The sequence below is a fragment of the Pseudopipra pipra genome, chromosome 12 (assembly GCF_036250125.1).
Source record: "Pseudopipra pipra isolate bDixPip1 chromosome 12, bDixPip1.hap1, whole genome shotgun sequence".
Taxonomy (NCBI): Eukaryota; Metazoa; Chordata; class Aves; order Passeriformes; family Pipridae; genus Pseudopipra; species Pseudopipra pipra.
Window position 1 is genome coordinate 18,342,070 of NC_087560.1, and position 19,530 is coordinate 18,361,599.

Genomic DNA, 19,530 nt, shown 5'->3' on the forward strand with positions numbered 1-19,530 from the left:
AGAGAAATGGACTGACTGCAAATAAACATATGTTGCTGCATCTGAATATTTGTCTGTGGTTAAAGTCATTTGGATGGGGAGTCTGATCCCTGCTTGAGCCTGTGCAATGCCGTTGTATTTGGCAGCGTGTTCCCTGAGATCTGGATACATTCCATTGTTGTAATACAGTCATGGAAGGGTTGGAAGAAACCACGAGATCATCTCATCCATTCCTTTGCTCTGATTCAGTATTCAGTAGATTTAGACTTTTCTAGCAGTTTATCTCACCTTTCCATATGCCTCCAGTGAAAAAGTTTGTGTAACTTCCCCAGGTCTCCATTCCAGAGCAGAAGGAGCCTTTTACAGGAAGTCACAGTTAGATCTTCTGGCTACAGAGTGGGTTAACTTTGTCTGGGCAAACATGGTTCCCATCACTGAGCTGACTTGCAGCAACTTAATACCACAGGGCAACTCCCTTTATGTTAAACCCTGATGTAATAAACCCAAGCTGACAGTTTCCTGCTCTGCAGTAGCAGCAGATGATTAAGTTGTGTTCTGCAGAACTTCTGTAATACCCAGATCGCTTGTTGCTGTTGTCAGGCTGCCACGACAGGTTGCCTCTATTTTATATATATATAAACTTTTATTAATGTGTGTGACTCCCTCCTCTTAAATATTATACTTTTCACATGTCCTCACTGCATTTACCACGACGTAATCTGGATGAGATCACTGACAATGTTTTCTCTTACAGGCCAAAGCTCCAAATTCAGTGGTGCTCGTAGTAGGAACACACCTTGATTTAATTGAAACAAAATTCCGTGTTGAGAGGATAGCAACTCTGAGGGCATATGTCTTGGCTCTGTGTCGGTCTCCCTCTGGATCCAGAGCAACTGGCTTCCCAGATATCACCTTCAAGCACCTGCAGTGAGTACTTGTGCCTTTATGAAGATCAGTCACTATTATGTCACTTTAAACAATTTTGAAATACTCGATCTCCTTGGCAACGGGACCGATTTAAGGACTCGTCAGCATTGCATTTCATCTATTTTTGACTGAGATAATGTAGCATAATGAGAGAGAAGGTCAGTGTTGCTCAAGGGTCGGATAAGGCGATCTGAGAGCTGCAAGCTCCAAAGTCATGACCTTGACCAGCCTGTTTACTGCTCCTGCTTCACTCAGGTTTGTCACCATTAAATGGTGATACAGTTTATTAGTCACAAGGAGAGAAGGTGCAGATTGACTAATTAATGCTGCAAAGAGTGAGAGCGTGACTGTTACAGGATGGGAGCCGCAGGGTTTGCTAAGGGGAGGCTGTGTGGGTGTTACCTGATGTGACAACACGGCTCACGTGGCAGCGTTGGCTGGACCAGGAGTGGGTCAGCCCCCTGAGCTCGGCCCAAACTTGTGCCAGCTGAGTACTCCAGTGTGATAATGGAGGGCTGGTGCTGCCTGGAAGGTGGGTGTCAGTCAGGCCATGCAGTCTGACTCCTCTCCCTCCCTTTGGCTGACAGAGAATGCCCTTGGGGAGAGGAGCAGGTCTGTCAGCCAAGGGGTGAACGTAGATGCAGCAGGCTGGCACCACACAGGGTAAAATCACCACTGCCTGGGGCAGGAGCAGGTGGCAGCTGGCAAGTGAGGAAGGGCACTGCAATGTCCCCAGCACTTCCCATCTGCTGCCTGGCAAAGTCATCAGCCACCTCCCACACACTGCTCTGCAGATCCAAGCGCTGTGTCAGGCACCCCAGCTGGCTCTTCCCTTAGGAGGAGTACCAGGGACCCCGGATGAGGATCAAAGACTCACAATGAGGAGGAGGAAGCTTTGTGTTTGGGTTACCTCAAGCCTCTTTTCCGATCACCACAGAGCATCCTAACATGATCTCAGTCATTCTACCTCAAGGGGACTTTCTTACACCCTTGCCACTCATCCTGCACATTCCTCTTCACCTTCCTTTCCCCTTGCATTTTTCCCAGTTGGAGTTTTGCCTGATTTCATCCCTCCTCCCTCCCATGCCCCATCTGGGTGGACCCCATTGTCCACCTTCAGGGGCTCCTCTGAGCAGCTCTATGTGGCCAGAGGAGTGTGAGGAGTGTGGGTGACCCAGAGTGCTTTTTATCAGTGGTCAAGATCCTCCAGCATCCCAGTGAGAACACTCTTACCAGTGCCACTGAGGACTGAGGTTTGAGATAGAACACTCTGCTTTAGAAAAGGATTTTCTGTCTGCCATGGGAACACATGTAGGATCAGTTAGAAAGACTCTTTGTTGGGAAAAGTGAAAAAGAACTGTTCTTATCCAGTCCATAAAAAGACCAAAACTAGTAGGAGCTGGAGAGAGCATGTTTTTAGCTGTTAAAGAGATAATGAAGGCCAGCTTTTAGGATCTAAGCATCAATTCCCAGATTACAGGATCCAGCTGAGCGAGGGCCGGAATGAGGGTGGGGAAAGGTGTCTGGTAGTCATCACTGTGCCTCTTTGATCTGAGGCAGGGAGAACTGGACTTGTCTCCAGAGACTGCTGGGGCACAGCGTTCTCCTCCTCCCTGCAATCCATTCCAGGATGTGTGTGGCACTGAAGGGACAGAGGGGGATGACTTTGGTCAGGCTGCCAGGGACGTCCCCAGAGATCCTTGAGCACAGGGAACAGAACAGCAGTGCACAGTGAATGCAGCACACAGAGCAGAGGTTGTCCTAATACAGATGTGGCCTAATATATCTTTTCCAGGCCACTTGAGCTAAAAATGCTCACTGACAGCCTTCCTCCCATTCAGCTGACACAGGAAATTTAAAGCCACTGATAAGAGAAAGTGAGCCTGGAAAGGAAGCCCATGTGCTGATAAGGTTTGATAATCTTCGCCCTTGCATGACTTTTGCAGTGAGCTCTCGTGTAAAACTCTGGAAGGCCTCGAGGGACTCCGGCAGCTGATTTTTCATGTCACTTGCAACATGAAGGACGTTGGCAGCTCAATTTGCTCACAGAAACTTGCAGGGAGATTGGTGAGAACTGGGATTTCTTTTTGATACTTACCAAAGTGGGCCTTTTGGGAGGCTTAGTGTTGGACTGGGAGGTGAACTTTAGGAGTTAGTTATTGTTGATGCAGGAGGCATGTGAAGTATAAAGATGGCAATCTGGCTTTGGGAAAAGACAGCCCTGTGAGATCCCTGTGAAGGGGAGATGGCAGCCAGTTCATCCCCAGCAGTGATGGCTGTCTGATACTGATCCTGCTGTTTTTCTTGTGTGGCTTGCAGATACCAAGAAGTTACCTTAGTCTTCAAGAAGCTGTCCTTGCAGAACAGCACAGGAGGAGTCAGAATGATGATGTACAGTATCTAACAGATAGGCAAATAGAACTGATGATTGAGCAAACACCTGGAAATGACATCAAAGACTACGAAGACTTGCAGACTGGTAGGTCAGATCAGACCAATAATTTCTTGGAAATTAATATGTGTGTCCAACTGAAATATTCCCCAAGTAGTAAATATAAAGTGCTCTACACCACTGTAGAGGTCACTTTAGAAATTGGCAAGACAGCAAATTAGTAATGGGACTTTGGAGAGGGGACTGGGAAGTTTCTAGGATGGTCTGAGTCTGCTGATTTTATTATTTATTTTTTTAAAACAAGCTTTGTCTCGTTTCTGCTCTGTGAAGAATGAGGGTTGCCATAGTTTCAAGGCTGACTTCTCTGTAGGGGCCCAGTCTTGTGATCTTTACGGAGGCCTTGCTCCACAGGAGGCAGGGAGAGCCCTTCCCTGTGAGGATGGCAGGAGGAGGGTAAAGGGGAGGTATCGTGGGGACAGAAATACTGCCTGTGAAGCAGTGAGATGAGGGGTTTACAAGTGGAGTGTCAGATAGCAGCACTCCTCAGATAAATGTTACTCTCTTGACTTGGCTACGTGCTGGATATATCTGGAATGCATAAAACTGCACAAACTGCCTCATAATCTCATTCTTCTGCACTGTGGTTTCCTCATGCTGGTCTATTGCTAATCTCCAACTCTTTATTTTTTGCAGCAATTAATTTTCTCATAGAAACAGGTACACTACTGCACTTCCCAGACACGAGCCACGGCCTGAGGAACCTCTACTTCCTTGACCCTGTCTGGCTCTCGGAGTGCCTACAGAGGATTTTCAACATTAAGAGCTCCAAGTCTGTAGCTAAGAATGGAGTCATCAGAGCAGAGGATCTCAGGATGCTGCTGGTCGGGACGGGCTTCACTGAGCAGACCGAAGAGCAGTACTTCCAGTTCTTGGCCAAGTTTGAAATTGCACTGCCTGTGGCCAATAACAGGTAAGTTGATAATTAGAGAGACTTAGTCAGACTGGAGAAAAATGTCCATTTAATCAGTGGGTATTAACAGGCTTTGCCACTCTAAGTGGTTGTCTGGACAAGGATCTTGCAATGAGAAAGTATTTGAGAGCGTTAGAGAGGGTAATGGAAGGTGCCCATCCATTTGGGCTGTATTTCCTGGCTTGAGCATCCTTTGGTCCAAACCAGCTACTGTGAAAGCTTTACAGAGCAGGTCTTTGTCCCCTGGGTGCATTGAGGCTGGTGACAGGCTCAGCTACCAGCCCGGAGGGGCAGTGACACCGCCGGGGATGTGGCGATGAGCAGGTGGAAGCTGTGAGCGCTCAGCCGACACAGCTGCAGCCGAGGGAGGATGTGAGGCCGTGGCTGCCAGGCCTGAAATATAGATGGGCTGGAGTCATCTGCTTCCAGTGAAAGGTTCTTCCATTCAGAGCGTGACAGAAAACTTTGGGTAATCAATTATTACGTCAGCCCTGAAAGTAGTAGTATTTTTATTTCTAGTGAAATCAGGAAAGCATAGCTTCAGTAGCAGCATGATTTACTCAGTTTTTATCCTCAATAGGTGTTGATCAATAGTTTTCCTAGAAATAGTCTAAGAAACCTCATTCTCTTTAAATGTTAATCAGTCCTCCTCCCCTCTGCCCCCCGATCTCTTTTCCTCTGGGCAGAGTTCCCTGCGATTTTTCTCTCTCCCATCTGCTTGGCGACAGCCTGTTGTTGGGTTGACGGTGGAACCAGAGTTGTATTGCACTTTTGATGTGGCATTTGCATTTCACTTCCTTGCCCTTCCAGGACAGCGCGGCTGCATCGCCCTGAGCCCCTCGGGAGCTCTGAATGCCAGCACAAGTGCAGCATTCTCTGTGCTGTCATTATGCCTGTCACTTATCCAGTCCCGGATGCCAACAAATTTTCTCAGGCTTAACACAGATAAAGCAGCAATGTTTCTGCTCAGTCCAAAATGCCTTTTGGACTCCTTGTCACTATCTGCCATTTTTCTCCAAGGCAATTACATTGTCTGTGCCTCGGGAACAAGGAAACTGCTTTTTCATGGCCTGCCCAATGTTTTTTTGAGCGATCCAAGCCACATTAGCAGAATATTCTTCCCACTGACGAACTGTAGCTGTAGCAGGTTGGATTAATTTAATGTACTAGCCAGACACAGAGCAGTTATTTGTTACTGTGCTGCTGCAATTATTGTCTAGATTGCCAGATAGGGTTTCTGTGCAGTCAGTAGAGAAAGCAGCTGCCAGTTTCTGTTCTGAAAGGGTGGATGGGGGCATGTTTCACATATTTTCAAAATTTGCATTGGCTGTTGCTCAAGAGCGTCGAATCACCATCTGTGTTATAATCCACTATATAGTTGTGGTCCAGAAGGGCCTCACTGGCCCTTCCTATACTCCTAGACCCTTTCTTGGATGTGCTGAGGAAAATTTATTGGCTGACTTATGATACATCCACTACTTTCATAGAGCAAGAAGTTTTAGTTTGTTGCACTCCACTTTTGTGCTTAAGGTGCACGTAATTAAGTTGTGTTCCTCTTGTTAAATTAGGGTTAAAAGTGAACATTCTTATTGTAATTTATAAGTGAATTTTTTAATAGTTTTACATTCCAGAGATGTTTCATGGAACGGATTATTCGATGGTGTAAGATGTCATCAGATGTTATGGACTGTGACATATGGAGAGAGCTGTTGTCTAATGATGGCTGCTTTTTCTGAGCTGATATTTCAGGTTTTACAGAATACTGCAGCTGCTAGAGAGAAAACGTGAGAGGCTTAAAGCCTTGGATTCTGACCTAGCCTTGGTTCTAGCTGTGTGTCTGGTCTCTGCCACTGTTACTTTGGTCAGGTCCCTTGGCCATGTGCCTCATTGCTGTCATTGTGCCCGTCAATGAGGAGCCCCAGATGCCAACACATTTTCTCAGGCTCAGCACTGGTAAAACAGCAGTGTGTCTGCCTGTAAGCAAATAACATTTTAGATTGCACAGGCATCCTGGGATGTATTTGGTACTGAAGAGAATCACTGTCAAGAGATTAACTGGCAGGTATTGAAAGCCAAAAGCTCATCACTTTTGAAACAGTTCTGGTGTTCCAAGGGGTTTTAGCTTCCAAAATACTAAAGAGCAGGACAAATGAATATTCTGGGCTTACTGGGAGATCTGAAAATAATTTTTTGTGGTGCCCTACACCAGCATAACTCTGTTCCTGATGACTGGTCAGGCGCAGATAACACTGAGTCTCCCCCACACTTGGGCAAAGTACCTGATAATCTGGTTGCAGGAGGAATCTGAGCAAGACAAGGGATTTCTCTGCTGCCATCAGCCTGGCAAAGTGAACTCTTGCTTTGGGAGTTTGTCAGGGATGTGGCAGGGATCTGTCAGCTGCAGTGTGGAACAGCAAGAAACTCTGCTGTGCTGACCCATGAGGTGCTCTTGTTCTGGGGCTGGGGGCACAGCCAGAGCAGCCCAGTCCCTGCAGGCTGGAACTGCATCGCTGCCACCTCCCAGGGCACCTCCTCTCCCCACCTTCTGGGCTTGTTGAACCTGAGCTGCTGTAGGTTGTTTTTTGCATTTGTCTTCTGCTCCACAGCTGTAATCCCCTGCTTGTTACCAGGACACAGTAGTACCAGAGAAAAGAGTCCCAGCATCACAGCTATTCTAATGCCTCTTGTATTTTAATGCATTAATTTGTGAGTACACAAATGCTCACTACATCAATTTTAGCCCTGTCCAAAAGCCCTGGCTGGATTATGTAATGTCTGTTTTGCCTCTGCTTGCTTCCATAGTGTAAATTAATTTCTTCATGTATTGCTGCAGTGCTTAAGTCTAAAAGCTTTTTTATATGCAGTGGGCCATGCCATTAAAAATCTCTTTGGAGACTGAATCGCCTTATTATCCGGTAACAATGTACTCACTGTTACAAGCTGTAGCTAAAATCTGAGCTGTTGAACTTGATGTGTTTCAGCTACCTCCTCCCTCATCTGCTTCCTACCAAGCCAGCATTAGATATCCATGGGCTCTGCCACCAGACCACAAACACAGTCCAAAGGGTCTTCAAGATGAGTTTTGTCCCCGTTGGCTTTTGGCAGAGATTCATAGCCCGGATGTTAATCAGCCTGGCAGAGATGGACCTCCAGGTAGGTTACTGTGTCTCTCTTCAAGCAAAGACAGACAGCTGAAGTTGTTCAGTGTAAGTGGGATGTCTCTTCATATCCAGCTCGCTTTAGTCACAGACTTCAATAGCATTATTTGAGTAAATAGGGAGAGATGAGACTCTGCAATCAGAATCTGATTCTGTTTTTACAGTAGGTGTCATTGAGAACAACAATTGGCACTGGGGAAGAAAGCCTGAGTTCTCCACAGCCTCTTTATAACATGATCCCTGGGAAGGTCTCAGTACCTCCAGCATCTTCCAATTACAAGCAATTGTAGTTCTGCCTGCGGCTCCTGTCCATGACCATCCCACTAGGCCAGACTCTGCTCGCAGTGTTTGCCAGAGGAGATCTGGAATAGCTCCACCAAAGTCAGCTATCTGAATGTCTATGGTTGAAATGGGAACAAAATTACAGGACTGTTGCCTTAATGAGGCACCCTGTTAGTGCAAGTGTTATGAATGTCATTAAAGTAGTGTTTGAAGGTTCTGAGAGCTGAGTGGATTTTGATGTTGTTGCAGACATATGTTTGCAGCAGCTTCTGTCTGAAGCTGTAATAAATACCTGCAAAATATTTATAGTACTGCTCTGGTATCTTCTTAACAGCTCTCCATTAACCTGTGGTCTGTCAGTGATTTACAGAACATGGAAAACATGATACCTGTTTTTGGAAGGTCCTCTGTGTTCCAGGCTTCTCAAACCATGTAATAACTTTACCTCTTTTAACGGGCTGTCTTGGCAACCCCTTTGCTTGCATCCTCATGGGCACTACATAATCCTAGAGCACCTTTCCTAGGAACTTCATCCAGTCCTCGTGAAGGGAATGGAAAGGTTCCCAGGCATCAGACTCGTCTGCAGTCAAATAAATGTTGGAGCAATGAGCACAGGGGAGTTCTGCAGATTAACTTTCTGGTTTTAAAACAGAAATACATTTTGCTCTAAGTGCTGGTTTGAAGTGTCTTGGAGAAGAGCCATCTTCCTCCCACTGAAACAGGTGGAAAAGTTAACTCTCTGCATTGAAGGCAGACTTTATCACTCACTAGAACATTTAGTTCTTTGGGTTTCTGCAAATGCACAATAAATATGACAAATGTCACAGTCACAAAATTAACTTTGTTCACTGATATGAAAGTGTTCTTTTTTTGAGTGGCACGAAAAACATTTCCATTGCTGCAAAACCAATTTTACTACATGTATTTCCATTCCATTGCAAAAATTTTTATGAGCACAAGTCACTTTTAGTGGAAAAGCTACGATAGCACCTGTGAAAGCCAAAAAAAGAAGCCACCTTATTGCTTGATTAAAACATCCTTGAGAGAAATCTCAGCAATTTAACGATTTCTTCGTTTTCTGCCTGTTTCAGCTTTTTGAAAACAAGAAGAACACCAAGACAAGAAACAAAAAGGTGACCATCTACAGCTTCACAGGCACCCAAAGGAACCGCTGCAGCACATTCCGAGTCAAAAGGACTCACACTGTTTACTGGCAGGAAGGTCTGTTCGTTACCTTTGATGGAGGCTATCTTAGGTAATTTGTGTTCCTAATGCAGCATGTGTGACAGGGCACTAATAGAGTGTATGAAACACATCAGCTCAATGGAGATGAATGGGCCTGACTCATGCTGTGTGCTCACTCATCAGGAGAAGAGGAGGCTCTTTAATGGACATAACTCATCTGGTAACAACTGGTGACAAAAATGATCTATAACTGATTGTTTGCCAGTTCTGAATATATCAACCTTATCTGTTATTGCAGCCACCAATTTAAGGAGGCCTGAGAACAGAAAGCGATATTCAGAGCAGGACTCTGCCAGTGTAAAATCATGCATTTTCACATGCAAAGATTTCCTTATCTCAGTGAGTTTTCCACTAAATCCTAAAACTTCACCACCATGTGTCAGTAATCCAGGTCAATGGAGCTGCTTCTGTGCAACAGGGGACTGTGGTTGCATTTGCTCTTTCAGTCCCTGCCAGGATAGGGGGGGACCACTGGTGCTGTTGCATGGCTGGAGATCAGAAGGAGACAGAGACTTTACTGAGTTTCAAAGCTCAGTAGAGGCTTGGACCCAGATACTGCAAATCACAGGCTGGAATCCCAAATTCTGGACCACGGTAGTGGTCATACTATTATTTCTCAAAATACTTCAGGGGTTACAGTTTCATAGGAATTGCGCAAAAATTATGTCAATAAACTTTTCCTAATGGTTTTTGGAATCTTTCTTATTCATATTATTATTCCACTGGAATTTCATTACTGATTTTAAAACTCCCAGCCTTCCATCATGCTGTATGGGGCATCTGTCAAAACTCTCCATCATACTCAGCTCACTTAGGCCAGAGTTTTCTCTAGGTCTGACCTTCTATAGCATTTACCCTCTGTGAGTAACTGGCATTTCTGTGCAGGAATTCTGTTCTGAAAGTCATTTGCAGAACAGACTGAATTGAAAATCACCCTCAAAAGCTAAACTGCTTTTTGTTTTGATGGCTTATGAACTACATGTTATTATGGAACTCAGTTTTCCTGACAGAAGGAAAACTTGTTGACACTGATACTTCACAAAGGCTTCACAGGTCTGTCTTTTGGCTTTCTTACAGTGTTGAGTCTTCGGATGTGAACTGGAAAAAGAAAAAAAGTGGTGGAATTAAAATAATTTCCCAGTCAGAAGTGAGAGACTTTTCAGCCATGGCGTTCATCACGGACCACGTGAACTCTTTGATAGACCAGTGGTTTCCTGGTAAGAGAATCACTGATTTTCTGTGCAGTGTTACGTCTTTTGTACAGAAGGTTCCTTAACAGAGCTCTTCTAGTGCACAGTATTGTGTTTTAACTGAAGACCCTTCAGGCTCTGACAGTCTCAACCCAGTAATATTTGATAAAAACTGATAAACCTGCAGACAGATTGAAGTTAGTTGGCAACACCCTTTGGTCTAGACATTGTGTCTTTCAGTCTGCCAGTCACTGCAGCACAGGTGAAACACTGCAGTTCAAACAGGACCCGTAGGAGTTCAAGAGACTCTTCCAGTGCTTGAAGCAGGGGCAGAATCTGGCCCAAGCATCTTGGCATTGTCTCTTAATAGATAGACCTCATTCTGGCATCAGCTGGGATCAGAATTTGCCCACCATTTCTAACATCCTACAAGTTATAAAATTGTGATGTGAGAGGCAAGAGTGAATGTGGTACCAAGGACTCTGTGCCAAGGTGACTTCCTTGACTCCTGCAGCTGTTTTTTCTGTGCTCAGCACAGATCCTGCTGTTACCCAGCAGGCTGTTTGCAACCCCAAATCACTTAGTTTAAAACCAAAACAAAATCTGAAGTGTTCTTTGTCATCCCACACTGGTCTAGAAAACACTGCCAAAGTCTCTTAATTGGAGGCTCTCTGGAGGAAACAGTGGTGCACTCTCACGTATTCACGTTCTACGTGTTTTGAAGATAAAAGAACATTTTATTTGCCTTTGGATTAAAATAATGCTAACATTAATCACTGAAGCTTGAGAAGAGTCATGACTTCAAAGGTTGCAGTCTGTGTTCACCCTGACTAATTGTGGGCATTTAACAGAGCCTGTCACCACAAAATCCCTCTGTACTTACAGGAAAGGTGTGAACCTCCCAAAGGCTTAATCTTGGTACAATCCACATTTCTCTCATGTTGCCCATGAGGGAGCCCACAATAACTGTGTTCTCAACCTGGCTGCTGCAGGAGAGTGTTTACCCTGAACCTGCACCTGCAGTGCTCAATCTGAGCTCAGCGTGCTGTGCCTCCCAGTCTGCTCTCATTCCCATTCCCGTTCCTGTTCCCATTCCCATGCCTGCTCCCTACCGGAAGCCATCTGGCAGCTTGCAGTCTGGGAAGACAGATACACCCAGCACCCAGGAGGGTCTCTCCAGTGCTTTATTCACATACTTCTAATTTTTGCTGATCCTGAATATATTTTCCTCGCCAGCCCATGCATTACCTGTGCCCAAAGCAGGGGAGGTGTGAGGTTGTGTCCCCAGTCCTGTCTCCCCAGTGCTGTCCCTGCTATCTCTGCATACTTTGGAAAAAACTATTTTCTATTCCAGTCAATGCACTGCTGCTTTCATGAGCGTGACCGTTTTCAGCCAGCGGATCCAGGTAGTGCCTGCAGACATTCAGATGCACTTGGAGCTATTGTTCCTCCTCAGATTCGGGTGAATGATGTTGTTTTCTGTTTGTTTGCTTGCTTGCTCTGAAGCCCTCACAGCCATGGAGAGTGATGGCACATTGCTGATGGAGCAGTATGTGCCCTGCCACATCTGTGCAGCTGCCAAGGCGGAGGAGAACGAATGTGGTGAGAGGATGGAGGATGCCCAGTACTTTAACATGGAGGACTGTGTCCTGACTGCCATTGAACTGGACTACATCACATGTCCCAACCACCCTGACATCCCCGTTTCTCTCCAAGAACTGGTCCCAGAGCTTTTCATGACTGATTTTCCTGCCAGGTAATGTTTTTTGAGGGCCTTTGATTAAATTTCAGTGCACCGATGTAATTCAGTTGGACTCTTTTCCTAAGTTATCTCTGCTAGAGGAACATAACTGACCACAAGAAACAAATCCATCTGCTCTCAATCCCTGCTCTGGCAATTCATCCTAAACTGCACTCCTGGTGTTCAGTGCACTTGCCTAGACAATAGCTGTGTGCTGACCGAGTCATCACATCGGGGGTCCTTTGAGATCACTGTGGTGCAATGTGAAAGTCCCTTTTTCAAGCCACAGCTGTCCTGCATTGCCCAGTTCTCTGGCCAGAGCTTTCTGAAGCTGGAGTCTTTCTGGGATCCCACAAAGGAGATTTTAATGTGGCAAAACCAAAAGGAAGTGCTGCTGCATCACAAGGTTGGCCCTGAAATTGCCTGACTTTTTCAAGGGGCCGTAGGTGAGTGAATTTATAGGCGCCACAAGAGAATTCACACTGAGTCGAGGCTCCTGCTCGGCTGAGGGCTGCTGATGTGTTGGATGTGTGGCAGTCCTAAACAGCTGAAACAGCTCTTCCCTACCCAGAGCAGCACTGCCAAATCTTTAAGCTGCTTAACTGCATTCCCAGATGGGTTTGGTCTTATACCCCTTATTACTTAGTGTGTAGAACAAGAGATCTGACAGCAGGCAGGACAGGAGACCAGGGTCTCTTTTGGTTCACACTCTCTGAGAACTTTCAGTGCCCGATGCAGAACCTCTAGACCAAACTGCCCTGTTGGCTGCTGTCAGAGCTTTCTGTGCTCCCATTGGCCTCTGTTGCTTTCTTGGGGTCATTTTTCTGGGCAGACACCCCATCAGCTTGTCAGACAGCCCTCCTCACACTGCTATCTCCTATAGATTTATTTGACGGGTGCGAGGCGAGTGGAGATGTTTGAAGTGTGAACAGCTGTAAAAGTAGTCTCTGGGAGAGTGGGGAAATGATGAATTACAGCCTGGGAACACTAAGCTGATTTGAATAATCAGGTTTCAGAGTGTGGGGCTGTTCATAAACATCCTGTCCTGCCTCAGTGGAGAGAAGAGGAATGGGAGGTAAATGAAGCAAAAAAAATCGTTAATACAGATAAATGGTACAAGTATCAGTATTTGTGTCATCTGGTTGGAAAAGAAGCTTATGTGCTTTCCAGATCTGTTTGATTCTTGTGGGATAAGTTAGTAAAAAGCCTTTTTTGCTTATTTGCCCAAGTTTTTCTGGGAGAAATCCATTGTACAACACGAGCCAGCATAGAGTACACTGAGATGACCAAGATAGGTGAGGTGATCCAGTCCTCTTGGTAGATAAGACAAGAATCTATCAAGCATTTGTGAAAATGGAAATCACATTAAAAACATGAATTTACACTGTCTTTGAAACTTTAATTAAAAAACCCCAATTTCTCCTTGGCAGACTGTTCCTGGAAAATAGCAAACTGGAATGCAGTGAAAATGAAAACAACGTTCTTGGCCAGGGTGGAAGTGGAACTGTTATATATCGGGCACGATACCAAGGAAAGCCAGTGGCTGTGAAGAGATTTCAGATTAAAAAATGCAAGGGTTCTCCCACTTCAGCTGCAGGTACAGTGTACAGAATTGGTGTTGGGAATCATCTCTGTGATCCCAAGCTAAGGCCAAAGAGCCATTGCTCTCCAGAGTGCTGGCAGCACCTGTTTAAATACAGCTTTGAAATAAATAGCAAAACTGGTGTGTTTCAATGGAGGAGGAGGATGCAGCTTAGAGTTCTGCATGAACACTTGTAGCCTTGAAGGTCACTGACACAGGAGCTTCTCTCCTGCAGATCAGTGGGTGGATTTGTAGGGTGCCAAGGCAGAACCCTGGACTGGGTGGGAGGTAGGATTTCGTCTCATGCTCCCAACCTATCTGACCATGAGAAGTGTGGATTTGCATGGGTTTGCACTAAGGACTTGTGAGTCTCCACCTTTGAATTAGTCTTTTGTCCCATCTGTGCCAGCAGCTGCAGAAAGCAAACTGGGAATTCTTCTGAGCCTGACAACTCCTCCAGGCAGGGATGGGCTCTAATGTCAAGTCCAGGATCCCAGCAGAGCCTCAGTCCATGGACAAAGGAAAGGGGAAAGTGGCTTATATTCTTCATTTTTGTCAGGGGAGGATGTGATGAACTCCTGAGCTGTGGAGGAGGCCAGCTGCTGTCCCAGTGACAAATAACCTTTGGGAAGACCCAACCTTCCTGAGCAGCCTGTGGTGTCCCATGGCAGAAGGACCATTATTGTGATGGGTCTCTCATCTGGCAGGAAAGCCAGGAAACAGTAGAGAAAGACCCCTTCCAGCAAAGGGTCTGTAGTGTGACATCCACACAGAGTCCCTGCTTGGAGAAGCACAGCATGAGTTTTCCAAAGTCATCAGGTGATATATGAGATCAGCGTGTGCCAGACACACCAGAGCCTGGTGTTAAAGGACCAAGGGAGGTTTTGCTTCCTGAGGTACCATATATATCCTGCTTATAGTCAGTGTCTGTTAGTGGCTCATGCATCAACACAAGGATTCAACTTAAAGCCTTGCTGTTGGTATCATCCCACCAGCTGCCTTCCTCCTGCAGCCCTTGCTTGGTGATTGGCACCTTCCAAAGAGTTTGTGACTTAGGTCCTGAGCTGGGCAGTGAGAAGGGGGTTGTGTCTTGCTAGATACCATGCTGAAGCACCTGAGAGCCATGGATGCCATGAAGAACTTCTCGGAGTTCCGCCAGGAGGCCAGCATGCTCCACTCCCTGCAGCACCCCTGCATCGTGTCCCTCATTGGCATCAGCATCCACCCGCTCTGCTTCGCCCTCGAGCTGGCCCCCCTGGGCAGCCTCACCACTGTGCTGTCTGAGAACTCCAAAGGTAAAGCCAGGGTCTCCCCACTGAGAGAGATCACTCTCCAAGTGACAAATGGTCAGCAATATTTAAATTACTGCTTGATTTGCTGGAGGGGATTTTTTCCCAGACTAGGGGAAGTGGGAGGGGTGGAATTGTTCTTAAGCTGTGCTTTTGGGAACCTAGTAAAAATTGCTGCTCATGATTTTCAAAACTACTTTGGAGACCTGGATTTTCAATTTCTCTGCAAATTAATATGAAGTGCATCTTACTTCAGCGCTGCATGGATGGTACTGTGTTCCTCCCCCTGCAGATGGGTGTCTGGCACTCTAAATTATCTCATAAGTATCTTTATTTCTGTTGCTGTCAAATGAACGATGCTAATTCCAAGATAAGTTGAGGCCATCTGACCCTCTTGGCACCTTGGCTTTGTGTCAACTTTCAGTCAAACATTAATTTTCACCAGAAGATTTAGGAGCCTAGAAGTGAAAGAGTTTAAAAAAAAGAATCTAGTAGAACTGTCAGACACATATAGTAACAAAACCAGTGTCATTTTAAATGGTGGCATTGAGTGATGTTTTAAAAGGTTGTCAGTTATTGCTCTGGAGTTAAAAAGAGAAAGAGAAAGGGGGAGGAAAAGGCAGTTATGGCAATTACAAGAGCTGAAGACAGACTGTTCCTTTGTGCCAGGGTCTTCCTTTGTGCCGCTGGGACACATGCTGACACACAAAATAGCGTATCAGATTGTGACAGGCCTGGCCTACCTGCACAAGAAGAACATCATCTTCTGCGACCTGAAGTCAGACAACATTCTGGTGTGGTCCCTGGATGTCAAGGAGCACATCAACATCAAACTCTCCGACTACGGGATCTCCCGGCAGTCGTTCCACGAGGGCGCGCTGGGCGTGGAGGGCACACCAGGGTACCAGGCCCCTGAGATCAGGCCTCGCATTGTCTACGATGAGAAGGTGACTGGGGGTATCTGTGGGGCAGCCCCGTGGCAGTGGTGGGTGGCTGGTGTCATGCCTGGGGCTACATTCCCTTGTCCATGATGGTGGGCAGCACTGCTTTCCCGCTCTGGCCTTCCTTGCTCTCCTCTCCACCCACCAAGGGAGCTTTGCCTGATTTTCCTCTCTGTTTCCGGCTCTAGGTCGATATGTTCTCCTATGGGATGGTCCTGTACGAGCTGCTGTCTGGCCAGCGGCCTGTGCTGGGACACCACCAGCTCCAGATTGCAAAGAAGCTGTCCAAAGGGATCCGTCCTGTTCTGGGGCAGCCAGAGGAGGTGCAGCTCTACAGGATGCAGGCACTCATGATGGAGTGTTGGGACACTAAGCCAGAAAAGGTACAAGACAACCCTCCTGACTCGTGTTTTCTGATCTGGCTGCCCTCTTCAGGCAGGAGGGCTGAGCTTGCTCTTGGTACAGCAGAACACCTTGATTGCCTGTTTACCCCTTCTGCTGATCTGGCCCAGAACTTCTGTTGACTTAAATGGGAGTTTTCTGAATGAAATGCTGACAGATCTGTGGCCTTACACTTCTGTGGTGACTGGAAGGTCCCTTGATGTCAATGGCAGTTAGGCTGTTGATCTCACCAGGGCAAGACGTTACTCATAATTTCTAGAAACAGCTCCAGCATCATGCTGTGAGTGTAACTACAGAGACTTCAAAAACCCTGAGATTATAAAAGGAGGTATGAGGAAGAAAAAGGTTGAAAGTATGAGAAAAGGATTATGCTACATTGCATTTTTCGCTAATTGCAGCTGGGTGTTTCAGAGCTGCTGTCCTTCAGACAAAGGTGGGCTTGTCTCTCAAAACAGCTACACCCTGTCATGACAGCTCCCAAAATCCATAAACTTGAAGAAATTAATAATCAAAATGTGTAAGAGAATGACAGACCAAGCTTTAATAAATAATCAGAGAATTGTTTGGGTTGGAAGGAACCTTAAAGGCCATCCAGTTCCCTGTACTTGTGCTTAGGATCACCTTGATCCAGGTGCAGGATTTCGCACTTGGCCGTGTTGAACCTCCTGTTTATTATGGTTCTTCTATTTCATTTTGTTTGACATATGTCTTTCTCTTTTCCTTTCCCCTCAGCGTCCATTGGCCATTTCTGTGGTAGGACAGATGAAAGATCCTACCTTTGCAACATTCATGTACCTGCTGCCCTGTGGGAAGCAGGCTTCCTTCTTCTGCTCCCAAGGACAGGAGTACACTGTGGTGTTCTGGGATGGGAAGGAAGACACCAGGTGAGGTGGCTCATATTGGTAATTTCCTTTTTTTTCTTTTTCCTGTTTAAGTAAAAAATCCTTCAGCGTCTTCACTTCTGCCTCTGGGAGGGAGGTAAAGAAGGTGAAAGTGAATTTGGGTGAATGCCAAGGGTACGGTGAACACTGTTTTCCCAAACTCTTTTAATTGGGAACAGTGGTTTCTTTATAAAGGATATTTAATGAGCTTAACTCTGCTTCAGTTAATATGAGGAGAAGATTAGGGCAATGTAATGATTCACACACACAGGATGAAGCATTTGCACATGAGAACAGACGTGTTCTGCCTTTCCTAATGAGGCCATTTAACACTAAACCTTTCCTAATTGAGGCTGCAGTTCCATCTCTCTTCTGCAAAGCAATTAAGCACATGCTTAAATCCTATTGCAATCATCGGGAGTTAACCACATGCCTGGAGCTGTGTGTGCATCCAAGTGTGCACTGCCAGTAAAATGTATTCCTACTGAAGGCATGTGCTTAAAATGTTATTAAATTGTGACTGAGATGATGGCATTTTGCTCAGCCACATGTGACCCGTGGCTAGTTAGGTTCGTTTTTATGGATGCTACTGATTTTTATAGCCCCAGTCTTATTTGGAAACATTCACAAACTGATCTGAATTTTATAATAATGTGTTCATTATTTGAAACCATTAAGCTAATGGGAAGGGTACGTGATTTGTTCATGAATTATTTGCTTTGCTATTTGTGGTGCCTGGTCAGTCATTCAGTGCAGATAGTGTAACTCTTCCTGCTAAACTGGTGGAACACATGGCACTCACAGATGTATTTTGAATACGTGGATGATGTCCAAATATTCACAGCGATATATCTCAGTGAATCAGCTTCCTGACTGGACAATCCACTTAGGAGACTGCTGAATAGCAAATTACTTATTTGTGACAGATTTCAGGATGTGTAATTGCTTGTGCCACAGTTGGTAAAACATCTGGGGCTCACAGATGTGGTCATGAATATCCAGTTATTTGTTCAAATACTCAAACTCAAAAAATTTCCCCAAACGAATAAAATCCTTTTTGTTACCAAAAAATATTAATTAGTCAGATTTATAAATTATTTGATCAGGTTACAGATCTTGGCTCTTATTGGGAAGAATCATGCTCTTCTGTTTATGTGCTGGATTAATAATGAAGCCAGATAATAGCGAGGCAGTGAACTTGGAAATGGAGCAGATATTCTCTTGAGAACCTAATGGGCAAGATGGGCTGAGACTTCCCAGCTATTAATTACTGCTGTTGAGCTGGAGCTGTTTGTCTCACAGCTGAATTATAGTAACAGACCATGTACACTGCCCTGATCCTTTCCATGCAAAATCAGAGAGCTGAGTGTAAATCTTCACAGAAGCAATTGCACATCTGCCCCCTGAGGAAGAGCTGTGGCACATCTGCATTTCTCTTCCTTTACAAGGTCCATTTGGAGGGGTGTAGGTCCTTGCAGCATCACCCACATCTGGACAGTTGTGTTATGGCTTGGCCACAAGTGCCATGTACTGTCCTGTAGTCTGTGCAGGCTGAATGTTGGCTACAGGAAATCGTTATTTGCTCCTTTTTCAGAAACTACACAGTGGTGAATCTGGAGAAAGGAGTCATGGAAGTGCAGAGGATGAGCTGCCCAGGAATGAAGCTATGCTGCCAACTAAAATTTCAGAATGCCCTCTGGGCAGCCACAGAGGTGAGCATTGCCTGGGCCTCAGTGCCCCCCTCGAGAGGGGCCTCGTTAGGAGAGACACAAACGAAGAGAGAGAGCCTATTAAATTAGTAAAGCCAAGAGTGGGTGAGACAATGGGCTTCTCAGATGAGCAGCATGACTTTGCATCTGCTGTCTCCAGGTTTATTGTTTCTCCCTGTCACGTAGCTGATACCTGGAACCAAATCCTGCCTCCTGGTGCTCAAAGCAATCGTGGGAACCTCGGCTTTCCGAGGGAAAACTCTCGGGGTTGGAGCAATCTGTACCCAAGGGTTCATCTGGAAAATGTCCTTATCTGCGAGCGATAAAGGGAAGCCGTGACAGAAACCATGCATTTAAGGGTGGGGTTCTGAAAGAGGCCTGAGGGATTTCGAAGTTGGTGGGAAATGGTACCCAAGTTTTGTGTTCACCGTGGAAAATTGCAGCTAAAAAGATAAGAGTGAGAGAGCAGGGCTGGTTTATACCCCAGAGCCCCCATCCACCCATCAAAAAGGGCTGTGTTAAGTGTCAGCCAATTCTGACATGGTCATTTGACACAAAACAGATGAAAAACAGCCAAAAAAAATGAAACATACCTGAAATTCAGTGTTTCAGAGTGGGGAAAAAAAGGACACACTTACTGAATAAATAATTTGTGTTGGTTAATTCACTCCATCCTGGCATGGATGCTGTAACTGAGTGAGAATAGAGATCTTTTTTTTACCATGTAGAAAAATCAATTATTTTGAGTTTTTCTCTTCTTAAATAGAGATAAATTTCAAATATTGTTGTTTTTTCAGAACAGTAAATATAGAAAAATTAAAATTCAAAAATCTTAAAGTATT

The 19,530-nt window shown here is 45.5% G+C and overlaps 1 protein-coding gene across 5 annotated transcripts in view; it reads left to right on the forward strand.

Annotated features, from left to right (window-relative positions):
• Nucleotides 1-19,530, forward strand: part of LRRK1 (leucine rich repeat kinase 1) — a 76,980-nt gene that overhangs the window by 46,599 nt on the left and 10,851 nt on the right. For all 5 annotated transcript variants that reach the window (XM_064669178.1, XM_064669177.1, XM_064669179.1 and 2 more), the window contains 14 exons: nt 734-906; nt 2,853-2,973; nt 3,226-3,385; nt 3,992-4,268; nt 7,250-7,421; nt 8,800-8,963; nt 10,031-10,170; nt 11,650-11,899; nt 13,315-13,481; nt 14,564-14,761; nt 15,425-15,702; nt 15,885-16,079; nt 16,831-16,982; nt 18,574-18,691. In XM_064669178.1, coding sequence (XP_064525248.1) covers nt 734-906; nt 2,853-2,973; nt 3,226-3,385; nt 3,992-4,268; nt 7,250-7,421; nt 8,800-8,963; nt 10,031-10,170; nt 11,650-11,899; nt 13,315-13,481; nt 14,564-14,761; nt 15,425-15,702; nt 15,885-16,079; nt 16,831-16,982; nt 18,574-18,691 — 2,565 coding nt within the window. The remainder of the gene's footprint in view (nt 1-733; nt 907-2,852; nt 2,974-3,225; nt 3,386-3,991; nt 4,269-7,249; nt 7,422-8,799; nt 8,964-10,030; nt 10,171-11,649; nt 11,900-13,314; nt 13,482-14,563; nt 14,762-15,424; nt 15,703-15,884; nt 16,080-16,830; nt 16,983-18,573; nt 18,692-19,530) is intronic.